This window comes from Leuresthes tenuis, unplaced genomic scaffold (genome assembly GCF_036924035.1).
Source record: "Leuresthes tenuis unplaced genomic scaffold, fLeuTen1.0.hap1 SCAF_12, whole genome shotgun sequence".
Lineage (NCBI taxonomy): Eukaryota > Metazoa > Chordata > Actinopteri > Atheriniformes > Atherinopsidae > Leuresthes > Leuresthes tenuis.
Window position 1 is genome coordinate 15,336,251 of NW_027325366.1, and position 20,039 is coordinate 15,356,289.

General features: G+C 37.7%; 2 protein-coding genes across 4 annotated transcripts in view; one reads left to right on the forward strand and one right to left on the reverse strand.

The window, feature by feature from the left end:
* fgf14 (fibroblast growth factor 14) overlaps positions 1-19,216 on the forward strand; it is a 115,707-nt gene extending 96,491 nt beyond the window's left edge. For all 3 annotated transcript variants that reach the window (XM_072396598.1, XM_072396600.1, XM_072396599.1), the window contains exons 4-5: positions 13,944-14,142; positions 15,469-19,216. In XM_072396598.1, coding sequence (XP_072252699.1) covers positions 13,944-14,142; positions 15,469-15,611 — 342 coding nt within the window. In that variant the 3' untranslated portion in view covers positions 15,612-19,216. The remainder of the gene's footprint in view (positions 1-13,943; positions 14,143-15,468) is intronic.
* Positions 18,809-20,039, reverse strand: part of itgbl1 (integrin, beta-like 1) — a 55,932-nt gene continuing 54,701 nt past the window's right edge. Inside the window, exon 11 of the mRNA XM_072396597.1 lies at positions 18,809-19,503. Coding sequence (XP_072252698.1) covers positions 19,415-19,503 — 89 coding nt within the window. The 3' untranslated portion in view covers positions 18,809-19,414. The remainder of the gene's footprint in view (positions 19,504-20,039) is intronic.

Genomic DNA, 20,039 nt, shown 5'->3' on the forward strand with positions numbered 1-20,039 from the left:
TATTGGTTTTTTTCAGCTTTCTTTGACTATCTTTAAGAGCTAATCCTGAGGTATGCAAATATAATTTGAATGAGTCCCAATCTATTCATGTGGGCTGTGCTGTGCTTGCCTTACTGCAGGCTTTCAGTTGACATGTCCATCTCCTTATCAAGTACTACAGTAAATGTCCTCATTCATAACTTGAACTTTAATCTCTAATGTTTTTCTTACTTTAGTGCTGAGATGTCATCATTTTGTCACCAACTTGCGTATATCATCATCTCCCCAAGCCTTCCATTTTCAATCCCAGCTAAATGACATACAGATGCTTGATTAGGACTCTTTAGTGTCACATCTCACACAGTAGCTTTAATTATTATATTTCAACATGCAGGGAAGTAACATCGAGTTCAATAGAAGTTCCTGTATTTACAATAGATGCAATGAGACCATAGCTTAATGTTTTCCCCCTCTGACATCACTGACAAAAGATTCAACCAATTTAATTAAAAAAAAGATACTTTTAGAAAGAGTAGAGATGTCAATGTGCAAATCAAAGGATGCTGATTGCTGGCGAGAGTCCACCGATTGGCTTATTTTTCATAGAAAGCAACAGCCTCCACAACATACCACCTCATTCTGAAAATGGTCCTACCTGGTTCTTTCAATGACTGTTGAAAAGTCCTTCCAAGAATATGTTTACAACATTTTTGGGGACATTTTTTGCTCATCTGCCACCATGTGTTTTTGCTCAACACCATTTTTCATGTGTGCAATTGCGGCAATAGGTCCTCAATGAAATAACCTAAAATGGTCAAATTAATTATCAAATCAACCAAAAGCACAATGATTGTTACATTTTTTCCAATCTGCCTTTATTGGATTAAATTAGTCAATTGGGAGCATTTATATACAACACATGTCTGGAGGACAGTCAGTACACATAGCATTTATTTGGTATGTGTCTGAATTTTTAGGCTACTAAATGCCAATTATTATTGCTTTTTTCATCTAGTTTGAAACACTTTGACTTCACTTTTTTCAGGAGTTTATCATTGCTACATAATACTCAGTATGAATCAGTATTAACAACTGCTTCCCTAAAGTTGAGTGGATTTGAAGTGGATATTGAGCTAAAGCTTTGTCTGCTGCAGGGAAAACAGCTAAGCTTCAAGCTATTAAGTTGTTTTAGGAGGATTTTCTAAAGAAACACTGTTAAAGACCCTCTCTGTGCAGTGAGCCAATGTTAGTGATGAGATTCTGCTGCAGCTTTATGCATGTATGACACGATGATGATCCAATGATGGTCTTTTCATCTCCTAAAGCTAAGTTTCAGTATATACAGAGAGACCTAGAAGAGCTGGTAAAGAGTAATGTGCTTTTGCTGTGAAAGCTTCAGTTTGAAGTCTTGTTTCTCTCTACTACCTTTGCCCATATTGGAAAGATATGATTTGAAGTACTGTAGACCAGATAAGGACCTGAACATTCACTGTGGGCAAAATCTGTCAGCAATCTTTTTGTAAAATGTTACATGGTCCATCGTGACTTTTCATTGAGGAACACTTCCACAATCAAAAACTTCAAATAAACAAGAATCCAGGAAAAAAAAATCTTGCTGGTGAGTCATCATACATATGTTAACAATCAGCAGAAATGGAAAGAATGAGATTAGTGGGCATATAGAAGGAAAACACTGTGGGCAAGTGCACTGGAGTTATAGGAGCAGTCACTGCCTCCTTATTTCAATCAATTTCATGTCCACTCTTAGTCAGTGGGCAAACTTAAACTGGTAAAACTTATTTCAACTTTATGTTTGTTGTTTTTTTTCTCCAAAGAAAAACGATAAGTCTGTATATTAGATATATTACAATACAACATTTATTCAGTATGTATTCAAACCAACCTCTGTCAGTGTGTTCCTGTTTTTGTTGCCTGTTGTTAAACTTTGTTTTCTTTAAAACAGCTTGGAAAAAAAGGCATTTTTTTGCTTTGCTTATGTGAATATAAGTGTTTATTTACACCTGTGAATAGCAGAATTAAGGAAAGACGGAAGAAGAGTAGGTGAAAGGCAACTGGGAATCCAGATTTTCATATTTGTTCCTCCGTGAAACCCACAGAGGATATGTTAGTATGTACATATACAGATGGCATCATTGTTACTTTTTCATGAATGCACATTGCAGTAGTTATCAGAGCAAATATGTCAAGCTTGTTCACGGAATTAATGACCCTAACTCGGGCCTAATTTCTTTCCCAATGTGTAAATGTCAAGCACCATGCAAATACAAATTGCACTCTTGTGCTTGTCGCCTGAAGAGCAGCATTATGTGCAAATGAGCTGTGGAGGCATAAGAGCTAGTAAAGCAACAAGTACTGCTCAGGAGCTCAGTGTCCAAACGCAAACACAATGTTTGTCATTTGCAAATTCACCAGAGAGGTCACACTTAGGAGTTCTACTGGCTCACTGTTTCATATTCCTATTTTATCGCAAATCAGGTTTAGCTCTGCAATCAGCCAATTCTTATAAAGTTGGTCATTTTTCTGGAAACCTGTGCCACGATATTGCCAAACTATTTTGTTGAAAAGTTGTCAGTTGTCACAAGAAAAAGGAAAAAAAAAGGAAATTCTAATCAAGGACTTTTACATTGTTTCTAAGCATATCAACTAGGCTGTGTCCTGTTTTCAAAACATGGCGGTCTCGGCAAGATTAAACATAGAAACTGGTGGTTAACCGGAATTCTTAAAGATTTTCCAGAAGTAACAAACAAAGCCATATATGAGCCTAAAATCTGACATGTAGTACTTTAAGCTAGTATTAACCATGCATAAGACAAAGTACACTATAAACAGTCAATTTTAGATGTACAGTATGTGTACCAGTAAAACATATTTGCCATGTTTGGCTCAGGAAAAATCCCAGTCAATACAAATTGATTTATGCTTGATTCAATTCAGCACCCAGGAATGATTCATAAAGATGAACTCTTTCGGGTGGCTGGTTTCATCATAGTTCAAGCCTCAGAGGGCCTTTTGTTTCATACCCACGGGGTAGCAGGTCCACATCCTGTTCGAGCTCTTCTCTGTAGCAGGATCAAAGTGTGGGTGTGTGAAAGATGGAGGTTCTTGTGCTGTGACAGAAAAGGCCTCAGTGCTCAGCTAGCCTCCAGGTGTAATAGCTGCAGTCTCTCTTTTTCTCCACAACAATCTTTTTTTTTTTTTCCCTGCACAGTTTCCACCGATGAAATTAAAGTAACATTTTATCAAGCTTCACCCCTGGAGTTGTGGAGATCAATACATTGAGAGCTCTTGCTGAAGGGCTGTAAACAATGAAAATTCATCCTCTTAAATCACAGCTAAGCCTTTCTCTACTGTGTATGTGGCTATTTACACTGTGAGCCACTTAATACAGCAGCAGGAGCACTAGAAAGTGCATGTTTATTTGTTAACACATAGGGTAAACAATTTTTACAGTTTTAAAGTTTTACAGTTGCATTTTTCAAACTGTATACCGTATACCGTGATGTGTTTTTTTTAGATTAATTTAGTTTACACCACACCATGTCCTGGGTGCAGTGCTTTACCCAAACTTCATGCAGCAGGTCAGAAGGATCTGTGGGTCAGCAAAAAGCTTTTCAAACAAGGAAACATGCACACATCAGAGGAGACAATGAATTTTTGAATATCTACTGTTACAGTATCTCATTAGAAGTTTTTACGCAATTGTTTTATATCAAGGAATGCATGCCAACTACATTTCTGGCTTTTCCGTGTCAAAAGGCAACATTACTCCCAGAGAAAGTCCAGCAAATAAGGAAGCTGTAGTACTGCTCTTTGCCTTTTTTGATATTTTATATTTACATAGGGATTAAAATATACTCCCTATGCAAATATAAAATATACTATATACAGTATAGTTTTATTACCATGGAAAAATAGGGTGTGTCCCCATGCAGGATATGTTACGGGTTCTTTTGCCCACTGGCTGCAAAGGAATTCTGACAAATCTGGTCTTCTTGGAATCTCTGCACAGGGTTGTTAAAAGGCTTGCCAACTGGGAAGATAAACCTGGTGGGGATGAAGCTGGAGAAACCTAGAAGAGATGATTGAAGGGAACCAGCTGCCTCATTTGCACCATATTGATGCTTAGAACAAAAACTCCTATGCGCATCATAAACTTTCCATGATAGATTTTGTGTATAACCATGATATTCTCCATTATGAATTGAAACACAACAGCCCAAATCAAAGTATGATGACTGTCTTTGCTGATTTGTTATTAGATCTGTTTTTGTTTTTGCAGACAATGTTGGGTAAAGCAAGATGCTGAACTGCAAGGAAAACCTAATAAGCCCAACCTTCTGGCTGTGTGGTTTTCTGATTCAATCTGGATCGATCAGGATCTGGCAAAAAAACTGAAGTTTGAATTAAATATATAAAATACAATAGGCAAACTCAAGCCTCTTAGATGACAATCATATAACTCTAACAGCCTCTCATCTCCAAATATATTCTTTTCACCAGTTTAAACTGTTCTTTAATTGATAGTATTACAAAATGTTGTGAGACTCTGTTCCAACTTGTAATGAATGAAAGAGGATATGGGTGTCATGTCAAAGAAGGTAACATAATGAATAAACTTTTTTGTATTAAATTCTGTGACAGCAAGGTTATTCTAACATTTGCAACATAATAAAAGCTGTTGTGCCAGCTGGGTGCAGCTACAACCTGCAGGAGTATAGAAAAAAGGGGCTAAGCAGAGATGATCTATTTAGATGTCAATGGTACCATTGTGTTTTGGCCTTGCTTTTCCCACAGCATGAGAAAGTATTACAGTGGACAAATTTAGGTTTTCAGAAGAGAGTTACTCAATTCTCACGCTAAACCATATTCTGCAGGAGTTGAATCCTGTCATCCATAGTATGCTAAGTACAAGTACAATTTATCTGCAGATTCAACTAGTCATGACATCACCGATTTCAGTTTGATTAAAATTCAATGTAAGGCATTTAAGAATCAAGCTCTCCGATTTCCTGATTGATAGAATTTGGGTCATGGTTGATCCACAAGTTGCTTTCGAGGATCCTTTCTGGCTGACTTGTCAGCTCACCTCCACCATGAGGCGCAGGCTGTTGGGGGAATCCTCGACCGTCTTCCTCTCATCCACAGATGATCAGGATGAGTGTTCTGACAGCTTGTTGTCAAAGTTTCAGAAGAGATGAAAATTGTGAAGTGATCCCTGTGCAAGTTCTAAAAATGTCAAAAGGAAAGCAGGGTTATGTGCAGCCAAATCCCTTTTAACTCAACCAGGAAGTTTAAAGGAATCAAAGCTCTGATCTAGCTTTTTAAGCCATTTCAGGTTGCATCTCTATAATGCAGCTTCAACATTTAGCTTTATGCACATTCATTGTTACACACGTTTGGGATGTAGGATCACCCATTCGTAATGTTACATTCAGTAATAGTCATTTCAGTCTATATAATGGCCTTAAATGACGATCCTTTATTAGACAACCTGTGCAACTGCATGGCATTATTGTGCCCCTTTCCTATTATTAAATGATAGTAACATAACAGCTTCTGACATGTCCCATAGTAACATAGACAGCTGTAATCTGCCTGGCTCCATTTATGGTCAATAGTTTGGCTTGCTAAATTTGACTGTAAATGCATGGGGATGTGGCTAACAATAAGAAACTAGATGCACCAGATGCATCATTATATTGCCATGTAAAAGTTGTTCTACCCTCAAGAGTTATATTAATACAGGTTCAACATTTAGCCTTTCAGTCACAAACTATTTAGAATATGCATGGTTTCTGAGTATTTTTAAGTGCATGCTTTAAAGGTTTAGGTTCTTTGATTATTTCAACAATTCCAAGCCTCTAGTTTCAGTTCATTTCCATATAAAAATCAATAGCATACACCTGGCCACCAGTTAAGTGTTAACCACCTCTGTGGTTAATTCTAGCACTGACCATGAACCAGAATAGTCAATCAGCTGTGTAATGTATAATTGGGACAGACACCTGTGCTGTTTGTAATAATTTTTGATGAGTAAAGATACAATCACTGTTGAAAGGCCCTACACATAAAAAACAGCTATGGAAAGCATTATTGTTCATCCATTATTAACATGCTGTAAAGACCTGTAATACACGACTGTATTAATATTAATGTAATGTTATATCAAAGTGACAACATTTAATATGCAGCTCATAAGAGTGATAAACAGAAAAAATTGGCTGCAGCTAATGAAATTCCCGCAGCGTGCCAAGGCTCTTGACCCTCACTGAATCATTGAGGTTTCTACCTGGCATCAGTTAAATCAAGAAAATCTGAGTGTGTCTCCATTTTTGATAAGAGGTGGTGGTCCTGCACAATTTATTTCCAAATTGCACTGCATTTTATTTTAACTGCATACACACAACTTCTGCTGTGCCATTCCCCCACTCAGCGCAGGGTGTTACTAAAGATGAAAGGGCATGAAAAACCAGGTGTGCCTGACGAAATTGCACCTGTTTTCGCTTTGCATCTGCATCTGCCTCAACAAAAACATAACCCTTTATCCTCCAGCCAGAGAAGGGATTTATTTGTGGCTTAGTTATAATGGCAGTTTGATGCTGCAATAATGTTTTACCATTACAATAGATGGAATATGCTAAAGTCCTGATGACGCCAATGAAAAATGATTTCAGTGTTCAGGAGAGAAGGATCTCTATGGCCCATCAGATGATTTTGTGTTGAGATATGGTGTTATCTTTTCAAGCAGAGCAGTTTGTACTGCTGCACCATTTCTAGATATTTGACATTATCTCACTACTTTGGCTTTGAAGATAGTTTACATAGTAGTGTATGTTCCGCTTATGTGGGGCCTCACACAAAGACAAGTATTCTGTGATATCACAAGTAAATCACGAGGCGAGTATCATTTTACATTTTCACCACTGCCATTTATTTTCCTTTTGTTAACAGATTTCTTGAAGATCAAATCCATCATGGCAACAGGCTGTAGAAGTCTTCAGAAAACATCTATACATCCAAAAAAAGAAAAATCTCACAGATACATATTTTCGTTTAGTGCTAATACTTATAGATTTTATCAAACTTAGTTCAGTACCCATATTTTTGGGTTTGAAGGACTCCCAAACTGATAAAGTTAATTTCAATGAAGTATGTTGTCACCCATAGCAGACTACTGCCCAGCTGGAAAATATATATATTTTGACTATACTTGTTAGTTGAGTTGTTTCATGAAGGGTTTTTCATTTTTCAGTGGGTTAGATGACAGTATGGAATGTCTCGAGCCATCTCATTTATGCCTTTTTAAGGTTTGCCAGCTAATTGACCTGACTGGCTGGTTTAAACCCTTAGCTGTAATAGGTTTTAGAGTAAGATGGGAAAAAAGTCCAATAACAAAAACCTCAGTCATCAGAAAGAACTGTCAAAACTAGCAGCAGTTGGACAGCCAACACTTAAAACCCCATTACCAACATAAGTAAGAAGACTCAAACACTGTATATGCAATTGTGCACTCATGTGTTAGGTGTTAAGAGATTTATATACCATTAGGTGCATCAAATAGGAGTGTCTCTTTTCATGCATGCTGAAGTATATAAAAAGCTGCAATGAGGGAGATAGTTACTTGCTGAGTAGCAAGAGAGCCAGTGACAAGTAACTCAACAAGGGAAGGACATGCACCTCCTCATTAAAAAAAAAACAAAAAACTGGGACACAATTCCTGAGGGTGTAAACAACACTAACAGTACAGAACAAGCAAAAGAGGAGACAGCTCTGTACCTGCAGACACACCTCTCATGTTTGTGTATATATATATATATATATATATATATATATATATATATATATATAAAACACTGTATATCTGCTTTATGAGTAACATTGTATTTCTTTCTGTGTGCTTGAACTTGTGTGTGTGTGTGTGTGTGTGTGTGTGTGTGAGTGTGTGTGTGTGTGTGTATGCGTATGCAATATGTCAGAGATATTCTTGTCAGCTTGTAGCAGAAGTAGACTGCTGGCATGTCTGACAAGAGATGATTGTCCAATCTAATGGCTATCTGGCTGCCTTGACACCAATCTGGCACCAATTTATGGATCAACCATAGCAGAGTGGACTAAAACACTTGAAACCCTGCTGGTCTAGACGTGGGTAGTTGTGCTTTGAGTGTTTGCCTACCAGCAGTTTCTAATACAGCATGTTTTTTGAGTTAGTATGAGCAAATCATCTTGCCTATGCACTTTACTGTGTCCAGCAGGGATTTATACCAAAGCCTTACAACATATTAATTAACTCTGTGCACTCATGTATAACACTGTAAGAATTTTATACACCATGAGGTGCAACAAATAGGAGTGTATCTTCCCTTATTATGTTATGTTATGTAACATAACATAATGATTTATTTCAAGTTAATGTATCAATTAACAGACCATTGGAACATAACAGAGAACATTGGAAATTCTTTCCAGAAATGATCAAAAATTGTTTTCAAGGCATTTCTAGGGTTTTATTTTCAAGCTACAAGGTACTTCACACCAAGATAAATCTATATCGTAAATCTTTATAGGACATTGCACATTATAGGATCACCTTGATTTGAGATTAGCACTTTTACGTTTCTTTTTGTGAGTGCAAAGGGGAATGGTTGTTTGATAAGCCAAGGAAGCAGTTATGACTCAGTGTTAATGCATCTCTGCCTTAAGGGAAATGTCATTGAAAGAGTAAGTGCTTCTGGTGGCCTAACACTTTAAAAGTGTAGCTGTTTTTGTCATACTTCTTTTCAAAATGGTTTCCAGAAGCACACTTCATGTTAGATAACACGTATTGCAGTTGCATCTTAATGGATGTAAATTATCTAATAGTTACAGCTGATATGGAAAACTTGGCTTTAAGGCATATCTGTGTCCACTATGATTATTCAAAATGCTTGAGGGCATATAGTTAAAAAATATGATTGAATGAAAGAAATTTTTTCATTTTCGAAGAAAAAAAAAGTCAATAATTATTTTCTTCTAAATCTCACTGTTTTGTTCATCATTTATCTTTAATTATTTCAAAATATTCATGTAGACTTGCTTTTCTCCAAGCCCCTTCATTACCTATCATAAACATTTGTGTTGGTGTTGGAAACCCTCATTATTTAGAATTTTGCTAACTGCAAATCTAAGGATCTGTCTGGCACATCTTTTTCTTTTTAATTGCTGTTTATTGTGACTTTTAGGCATAGCAAAGATATCATCTTTTTTTTTTTCATACTCAAATCTGAAGTTTCTCAACGTTTTTTTTTTTAATATGATGGGGAATTACCACTGAATTTCTGAAAGCTGTTGGAGTTATTTTTACAACATACAGGCATTATTAAATTTTTTTCTTTTTTATCATATGATTTGGCTGTTATCAGCATGCATGTTTATATTGATGTCAAATGGATTTAGAGTAGTCATGATAAAAAAGAAAGCTAAAAGCTGGTCCAGCTGGTTACAGGCTATTCTCACCTCCTCTGAGTTTAATAATCAGACAGGTCTGCCGAAGCCCCCATTGTCTGCACATACTGTCGACGTGACTCTTATACATATGAGAGCAGTGTAGCATTGTCGATGCAGCTCGGCTTTCTGGAGGTTGACCTTTTTCCATGGATTAATAGGTTTTATGCTGGCAGCGTTAATAAACAATTTCTTGGTTTCAACATTGGGTTAGTGAGCAGTCACTCTGCATATTAATGAATCATCTTCGTCATATAAACCTCCTCTCACTTACTTTTAGGCATCTGTGCTGTGTAATTAGAACCTTTCTGATTTTTTTCTCCCTGAAATTTCTTTGTTTCAGATTGAGTCCCTTGGCTCCTGAATTAAAAAACTATTCAAGGCATTTCGGGGCTTTTTAAGGGGCTTATCAGGGCTTGTAAAACTCTCACTCTCTCCGCCTGTCTGTATCTGTTTCCTCTTTTTTATTATTCATCCCTGGATCCCTCCTTTTCCTCCAGTCACATCACTGGTCAGCCTTTTCTTTTTCTCAGGGTCAAGTCATTCTCGTTCGCTGTGACTCTTCTTTATTTCCGTCCCTGTCTACTTTGCTTTGCTGACGGGGGCTGATTATTTAGGGCTGAGCAGTTCTGGCCCTTACACTGTCTGTGGCCAAGGTCAATTATGGCCTTCTCATTCAGAGCATGGCCAATCTTAAGCCAGGGAGCCACTGATGTGGAGCACCAATTGGGGGAGATCGAGAGGGTAGAAAATCAACCCTTTGGTGCCTCGAAAATTACTCGATTTTCCACTGGTGTATGTTGTGCCTGAATCTCATTTTCTTTGTTCTGCTCCAATGTCACCCATATTATCCCAAAATACCAGATGTTAGAATGTAAGGGTAGCATTGCCTTTTGTTTATTTGCTTCTTTGAAATTATTAGAATCGCAAGCTTAGAGTCTCTGTGTGGCTCCAGGTGCCCAACCCTCAAAGACAGTTTAATTGCCAAATTTGCCTAATACTGTGCCACAGTAACACAAAATCAATACAACTAAGCTGTGTTATCTTTAAAAAGTCTACTGAAACTGAGATTAAAATGAACAAACAAGTTAACTTTTGTTATGGCTACTTATTTTCATACAGGTTTTTAATTTCATCTAATTCTTTCATTTAAGATCTTTTCCATGAAGTGTACAATCAGAGGTCAGCAATTTGGCCGTAATTTCTGGCTGTCCGTATACTCTGCTTAGTTGTCTGCCTTCTTTTGACAGTGTAATCAAATATGGAGAAATGACTACAGGATAATAACAGCCACGTTTTTTTTTTGTGACAAGACAAAGACATGAAAGCATTCAATTTCCCCGCTCACACACTTAAAAAACAACCAGCAAACAATTCATATGCCGTCAGCTGCATTCACTGCTCTGAGATACAAATGATGCTGATGACGACGACTAGCCATCTTATTCCACAAACAAACCACCTCCACAAGCCCAGTCTCTGTAAACAAAAACATGCGCTCATGTGAAGGCATTTGATTAGCCACAATTATGGTCTTGGCACAAGCTTGTATGATTATTCGAGGCTGTTTTATAGGTGTTACATAAATAATCATTGCTGCACTAAACCTGGACTTCCATTGGAGAGACGTGTCGTATTACAGCAGCCAACCATAGCCAACATATCTCATTGTAACAGATGACCACTCTGATGTTTTGATGACTACATTAACTGCTTTGACTGTATTCAACTGGAACTGAACATGCTCCCCTTCAGACATGTCAGAGTTTTCAGACATATAAGTTGTTGCATCATGCTTTTGAATATTTTGCAGAGGATAAGCTTTAATGGAAGTAATTCATGTAGCAGACGATGCTTTTATCCAAAGCAACTTACAAGTGAGGACTCTTTGACACATGAGGTGCTTCTCACAGCCAAGGATGCTTCCTTGGTGAGATAGATCTCTCCTAATCACTTTCTTGTCAGGCTAGGAAAGAGTCCTTCCGTGTATACAAAAATCATCAGCATTGAACAGCCCTAAAAGGTGGGAAAGCATTGTGACAATGGTCAGATACATCCAAAATACTGTTGAAAATTTTACATGGCTGTTAAATAGCTGTTAACAATGACCTAACAGTCTTTTACTTTGGCAGCTTCTACTTTGCTGTACTTTTGCAACACATTGCAGTGCTATGGTTATGCTAACATTGTGGTCACAACAAACATTTTGAAAAAAAAACAACAACTTACGTTATATTAAAATGCGTATCGCACCAACATCGATTCCATCTTCTGTCTGTGGCCTCTCAGACGTACACGAAGGATTGTGGTGTTTTAAGAATGCTGATGATACACAGAAGCATCCTTGAAATTTCACAGAATGAAGGGTTAAGTGCTTAGATGGTTCTTTGACATTGGAACAGTCTTTCAGCAAGACTTGATGACGTGGCATCCTAGAAACGGTGTCCGTTAGTCCTTCCTCGACTTTGAGAAGCACCTGTAGGCTGGGGATCAAAGCAGTCTCCTTCTGGTTGATAAGGCAACCACTTTATTTTCTGAGCTTTACCAACACCATAAAACACATAGTTCATCCTGTGTTTAAAACCAATCAGAGAAATAACTTCCCGTGCTGCTACAGGACATTTGTTAAGAGAAAGCCTCTACCACTGTAAATTAACATGAAAATGTTACTGACACACTTAAACTGCTGTGATATTTTCCTTGCAATACTTTCTTTCACTACTATGATTAGACTGAAATATCTCAGCTGCCTTTGGTGGACTGTAGATTAAATCTTGTGTAGACAGTCATCGCTCCAAAAGATAAATCCTACTGACCTGTCCAATCGCTGATGATGTCATGTTTGGATTTCAATCAAATGGCTGACAAATCTCTTTTGTATATTGTAATGAACTGTACATTGTAATTGTACCAGAGCATAACTCAGGTTTCAATCTAGCCAGACTAATTTTTCCATTGACATTTATGATATATACAGTATTGCACTTTACATCTTCTAAACATCAGGATTTGCTCCATAGAAGTAATAAGTAAAAAAAAATAACCTCTTAATATCAGTTTAGAGCTTGTTTGTCATTTACTGAAAGAATTTTTTTTTATTAACAAACAAAAATGTTTATGACTCATCCTGCACTTGGAGGCATGTACTATTTTGTATCCACCTGAACATTTTGTTGATTTTAGAGTTGACGGGTTCTGGCAAAGTTAAGGGAGTGTTGGTGGGGTTGCCTGCTCCAGCCAGTGGAGTCGAGCAATCAGAGTAGACTGTCTCTGAGAGTGGGTGGCATCCTTTGCTGTTGTTTTTATTGGAAACATGTTAGTGTGAAGCAGCAAATAGCAATGTGCTGATTTTTTTTTTTCCAAACTTTGATTACTCGTCAACTTCCTGAGCAAATTTTCATACAGACATTTGTTATTCATTTATCATTATTTGTTAATAAGCATATTTAGTCCACAATTGTAGAGCAATTGTAAATATTATACAGTTTTCCCGTTCATACAGAAATTTGGACATTTTGAATTCTTGTATAATTACCTCAGAGACTGCAGCATGGGGTAAATCAGAAGTTTTTACATGCAGCATTAGTGGTTTTGTTAACCAGCTCAGTGTGAAAATACTCTCAACAGATGTGGCGAAGTTCTCCATTGTGATCACTGTACTTTGATTAATACACCAGAATGAATGCCTTTATTTTTAGCAAGGCAGGGCAGACAGTGTGGAAATGCTTTTTATTACCCTTCTGGTTGGAGATGAATTGGTAACAGCAGAGAGAGATGTGGTGCCTCAGTGTTCGTTTTTCATTACCAGATTGAGTTGTAAGGGATAGAGAAATCACTTTATTTATTCATCATTCGCGCAAAGTCTGGAAGTCATGTTCTGATAGTTGAAAGCATCCACTCCCAGCTTTGTCATTTAAAAAAAGAAAGAAAAGAAGGAACCAGCAAAGTAAATCTGGAAAGATATCTGGGTGGTTTGGTTTTCCCTGGGCTTGTGTCCTGGTGTCAGAGCCTTTGAATATATACTTTCTACCGGGAGCATGAGCTAATAGGCAAAATGAGTGCTCTTGCATCTGATGTCAAGGTTAAGACCGAGGATAGAATGAGAGTTGCATTTCACTGAAGATAATTATAGCCAGGGACATTCTGCATTGATCATCCTTTTCCAGAGAAGTAAAAGAAAGTTAATTTCACCTGGCAAGGCAGTTTCTGTATTCACCACAGCCCTATTCTATACAGTGTCGGTATGAAATAAAAGTGACGGTTGTACTCGTGATCTCCATCCTTTGAATTATTAACCTTACATCTGTTTCATTCTTTCACAATGTGAAATATGAATCATTCATTTGAGCTAACTTGAATGTATTGCACATATATTATAGTCAAATGAAATCTCATTTGCATTGTTTTTGGGCTATTTCTTTATTTTTCATGAGCACCATGCTGCTTTTTTTTCATCTCTGCAGGAACTCTTTACAGCGGAATGCAAATTCAAAGAGTCTGTGTTCGAGAACTACTATGTGATCTACTCGTCCATGTTGTACAGACAACAGGAGTCGGGGAGAGCATGGTTCCTAGGGCTCAATAAAGAGGGCCAAGCCATGAAGGGGAACCGAGTGAAAAAAACAAAACCAGCTGCTCACTTCCTGCCCAAGCCATTAGAAGGTATGTAATGAATGCACATTAGAGCAAATTGGATGAAAGTACAAGATGTTTGGTTTTAGAATTTACAATAGAGAGGTGAAATGTTGCAGTTCTTTCAGTGTGTATTAGCAAAATTAACATTTTCTTCACTCCTTAGTCACTTAAGCACTTTCCTAGCTATCAGTGTTGCGTGAACCCTGTTACTGCTCTGATTTCTTTGTGCAACAGAAAATATAACTTTATATTGGAGTCTTTATATTAGCAGTGGTAATTGTTTGTCTCTCTCATATTTTTGGTGTGTAACATAACGCCGGCATTGTCAGATGCCATCAATTTATTTTTCGTCTGCAATGCTAAATCGGCATCAAGTATGTAAGTGATAGAGTTCATTCTGATAAGCTCTGTAGCGGAATGCTAGAGAAAAAACAAGGACAGAGACTGAGTCAACAGAAAACAAATGCAATGTCCTTATTGCTTGTGATTTTCATTTCTTCAAAATAAGCAACATTTTCCACAACAATGCAGCCATGTTGAGTGAAGAAGCTGAAGACCAATAATCTGAAGACTGTAATAGTAATTTTTTGGCGGTCTTCCAGTTTCCATTATTGCATAAATTGCTCCCTTCGGCCCTGGTGAGCCACAAACACATATCGTACATTGTGGCCTGAAGTTAATAGCTGTCTTAGCTGTGAGTTCACTTGCTGTTTTTTTTTTCAGGAAAACATCTCGCCACTGCTGGTTCTTCACATTTTTGGTGTATAGGAGACTTTTCACTATAAGACTAAGACTCGGTTTTATGTTTAACAATGGTACAGTTACTGTATATGAAATATCTAAGTATAACCTAAAGTATGTCTGTATTTGCTTGCTGATTCACTGTTATGCCTTTAAATGCTAACAGTTTAGAAGACAAGGCAGCTCTTTATGTTTAGTATAAAATGGCAATAGTCCTGTTGATACCACCATAACCCTCAGTTTCCGGCAAGGAATTCAAAGTGAAGTGCCCTGTCAATACAGTAATACAACTGTAGTGTAGTAGCAGAAAAGTGGTGGGATTATGATCCTGTTTTTGCCTTTTCTTTTTCTACTTTAGTAGACTCAGAATCAGTTCTGATTACGGAATAAGTGAGTCAGGATCGTAGCTCAAAGCCCAGTTATTCAAAGCATGTGTCAGCATTTAGCCAGAATTGCAAGTTTTGTTTAGTTTTTTCCTGCCCTGTGCCTTTAAAAAGGAAACAAGAGTAGGGGCTAGGGGAAAGGGCTAAACTCAAAAGGCCAATGAAGTATTCTTGCTAACAGCTTTTTCTTTGTCTCTCTGCTCTCTTTTTTTCATGCCTGCTCCTCCAGTTGCCATGTACAGAGAGCCATCGTTGCATGATGTAGGAGAGACAGTGCCCAAAGCAGCAGTACCTCCCAGTAAAAGCACAAGTGAGCCGGCAGTGATGAACGGAGGCAAACCTGTCAGCAAGCCCGACAAACCTGCCACATAGCCAAACCCGAGCAGTGTCCAGTGTGTGTATGTTGAGGGGAGGAATGTGACGGAGGCAGGGACTCCAGACCCCTTTTTTCATTGGATCACATCCAAGCGAACCTCCCTTCCTTTATTCTCTCGCTCCTCCTCTTCCCCTTTTCCAGCTGTCTCCACGCAGGCAGATGGATTCTGGGGTAGCTGAGTTTGTTCAGCACAGGAGGGAAGAGGACCTCTGATCATGGAATGCCTTTAGATTCCTCTGAAACTCTGAGAATTCATGGGAATGACATGTTTCACAATGATGCTTGTGGTACTTTGCTTGATTACAGTTTGTCCAAAAAAACCTCCCTCTCTCTATAATGCCCTGTTGCAGCAGAGTCAACATACCTTCAAATCTATTTTCTATACCACAGTTCACCAGCTATGTTCTGGGATAGAGACTGTATAGATAGAGTAAATATTTGGACTATTGTCCTATATTTTTTACAAGTATGTTCCCCTCTCTTTCTATTTCTGGTCACACACTTTTCTTCTATTTGTCAAGGAACATAGAAAAGATAAACACATTTTGCAAGGGAGTTGAGTTATTTTCTAAGAAATACATGATGGTAGATGCAGCATAAAACAAAGAAAACATATGAAAGCTTAAAAAAGTCCAAATTTAGTTTTTGCCTAGAACATGCACACGTTTAAAAACAGTCGCACAAAATTTGTGTGGCAAATCAGAGACGCTGCTTTTTTACAGCCCATAACAACACACTGGAGGATGGCAGATAGCTCCTGCAATCATAGTTGATGAAGTGCTAATTACCGCCACTGCAATCAATGCGAGGAACTCCCTACACACATACAAACGCACACACATTTATAAACAGATGTGTGTGTGGGTGGGAGAGCGCTGTAAGGAATGGTGTATACATATCACTATCTATGTCCCACCAGCGTTTCAGCCCGCCTTCTCTGGTAAATAGAAATCCTGAAATCTATTTTTCTTTAATCTTATTTCAGAGCGTGGGCTCTAGGAATATCTCTAGGCCTTGTAGGCCTCTGTCCCTCACTCGCTGACTTTTATTGGACTATGAGGCAAGGCTTGTGGCTTTGACCTAGACGGTCTATAATGGCAGCACTGGCAGCCATCTTATGGCAGTGTCTCATAGAGCAAAGAAAACAACATGGCTGAAAACCAGTAGGTGACATTTATAATGGCTGCATCCCTATTTGGTTCAGCAAACTAAAGCATGGACAAGGTTAATATTGTGTTCTCTTTTTGCAGCAGTTATACAAGAGATGGCTTATAATGCAACATTTTCACTGTATAAAACTTAGGGAAAATGACTATTAAAAATCATAACTTTTTAAATGACTAGATATTATTATTATGAGAGGATTTGTGTCCTAGCTCAGCATGCAGAGTCCAGTATTGATCATCTTGGCCTATTACGTGCCTGTTTGGACCTTGATTCCCGGCATGCAAAAACAAGATCCCAGTCCCCACTGGGCCAAAGGTGCCTCACTCACCCGATAGATCCATGTAGATAACACGTAGCATTACTCATGAAAAAAAAACAACAAAAAAAACACACTCAGATGTATCCACTCTGAAACGACCAAAGTCTTTTTTTCCCATCCCAAGAATAACTTAGTCTAAAAAAGGATAAAAACACTGAACAAATCTTTAAAAATCTGATATCTCTCTCAGATTCAGTTCATCAAAGCTTTCACTGTGATATAATTTCCTTTGTTTGAAAGAATCAACTCTGCTCGGACCAGAAAAGGTCTTGACTGATGTCATTTTTGGAAGAAGTACATATACCATGAATTAATCACATGCATGTATTTTCTATAAGGAACAAGGCATGGGATTGCTCTTCACTCTGTGTGAGCAGAGGAGCACTGAAGTTCAGTGTGGGAGTTGAATGGGCATGTTGTAGGCTTCAGTGCACACTTAATATCTGAAGGTAATCCACTGCACTTTGTTTTGCATTCATCTCGACTGTTAATGATTTATCAAAGGTCTATCTGATCAACACATTTATTACATCTTGCTTTAATGATTGTTTTCCTAATAGTTTTATTAGATAATATTTAGAATATTAAGTAGATTGTTGCTGCTGTATGCTGCTAAAAGTTCAACTCTATTAAGAAATTCATTTGGTAAATATAACTCTGAGTTTATTGGGATTATACATAACCATTTCCTGTTACAGCACATCAAAGAACATTAGCTACATGCCACTACTTGTCTGTATAAAGTTGTTAATGCTATAACAATAACTGTACACACCTACACTCTCACACAGGACCTGGAAATTGCTGTAGTTGTATTTGGGGCTGATGTTTTGCCCTTATTACAACTAGTCATCCTCCTCTCTTACAAACTCTACATGATGGGCTGGTTACCACTGCAGCCCTCCTCCAGTCCTGTTAACTGGCTCCTTTGAGGGTGACATTATTTTTGTAACTGACCGGCGTGTAAATGTACATTTCTGTAGCCACCTTTCTTTTTGGTTTGTCCTCATTTCCCTCGTATACGGGTCGTGTATGTGATGTCAGCTCCAGATCCCAGTCACTTTTACTTCGTTCTCCCTTTCTTCAAATGTGTTACAAGGATATTCTAGAAACTTTGTTGCTTCTGTTTTCAACCTCTTATTTTCTATGTTGTCCCATCTGTTGCATGGGGAGAGGATGGCGTTGATGAACTGCATGTAGTAGGCTATGTCTATCAAGAACTGTTGGTATGTACCGCTAATTTTACATATATGCAATGAGTTTGTCTACACTATACAGTTTGTGTTTGTTGTATACATATATACAACATATTGAATAAAATATTTATGTAAAGGTGTACTGTAATGTCAGTAACTTGATACTTAATGCAATATAGCGTGCAGTATATTATTGCACCTGTCATTTTTGATGGGACAAATAAAACAGGGGTTGGCTAGTTTAAGCATGAAAAAGGCCAAAGTAGAATTGACATGACATTTTCTTTGTGACTTCTTGTTGGTCCTCTTTTCAAGTGGTGACTGAGCTCTTGTGTCAATACACATCTCATCCCCTGATACCACCTTTTGAAGCAACATGGACATCCAGCATGCCACAACCAAACTATGTATGCCTTTCTCTTTGTTTCCTCGACTTTAATCTTATCACTTCTAGGATAGTGTAGATTTACATGGCAGATGATTTGGTTTGATTTCCTTGTGGAGAAGAATAGGCACTATACAATTATTTATTTTCAAAAATATATACAATATACCATGGCAAGTATGCCCATCAGAATTATGTCATGTTATAACAAATTTGTAACCATGTATGATTAAGGTCTTCGCATTGTTTTCCATGCAAAATGTTGTGTTATGCGGCACATTTATTGTTTTATTATGAAAAAGAAATAAAAACTTCAAAGAGTAACCTCTGCCTTGAGATTTTGAGCAAGCTTTCAATCTAGCTTGGGAATGACATACCAATTGATATTAGTTAAAAACATAGTGTTGCAAATCTCCTTTGTATGCAACCCAGTAATACAATATGTTCTCTTTCCAGCATTTGGATTTGTAATGTACCTGCATCCTATTATTGTATGTTGCCATCTGAAATATGTAAGCTTTCCTATACAATATATATATATTTTAAAAAAAATCATACATAAAAAGAAATTTGAAAACAGAAATGACACAATGGAATATGTTTTAAACAAACAAACACACTTTGGTGTCTGGGCTGTGATGTTAAAATGATTTGGTCATGACTGGCAGTGGTGCTCCTGATCAGTCGGGGCAGTGGAGAACTCTGGTTTCCAACCCCAGTGTCCTGTTCTCTTCAGTACTCTGCTCCCACCCAGATTTCACAAGCGTTGCCTGTCCAGCCTTCCCAGCACTCACAGTTGCCACAGTTGCACAGCCCATTCCCTGTGAGAAAAAAAAGTTGTGAATTAAAAGAGCTGTGCCATCACGCCTGACCTTTAACAAGGCTCCTCTTTTCACACCCTGCTTTCCTGGCTCTCTGATAGGGGGGATGGAAGCCAACCATATTGCTCAGGACGGTCTTAGATTTTCCACTGTATTTGCTCAAAGAGCTCAGGAAGAAACTGGTTTGATTATTTACAGTTTGATTATAGCTTTACATATTCATCACATTGGTACAAAGCTTAGATGTCTCAAAGTGTCATTCATGTGATGGTGATACAGCAAAGCAAAAGTGTTGAATTGACAAAAGGCTTGTAGCAAGTCACATTTATTGTGCACTCAATAATAAAGTAAGAAACACTGAGGGAGGAGCTTGGGGTAGATAGAAGAGGATTAAACATTCAACTTTAAGAGAGTAACTTTTAGGAAACCTTTACGAATCAGGTCACCAACACAAACATAAGGCAAATTAAAAAAAAAATAAATGATATATATATATATATATATTTTTTTTTTTTTTCATTAATGTGAATCTGAGG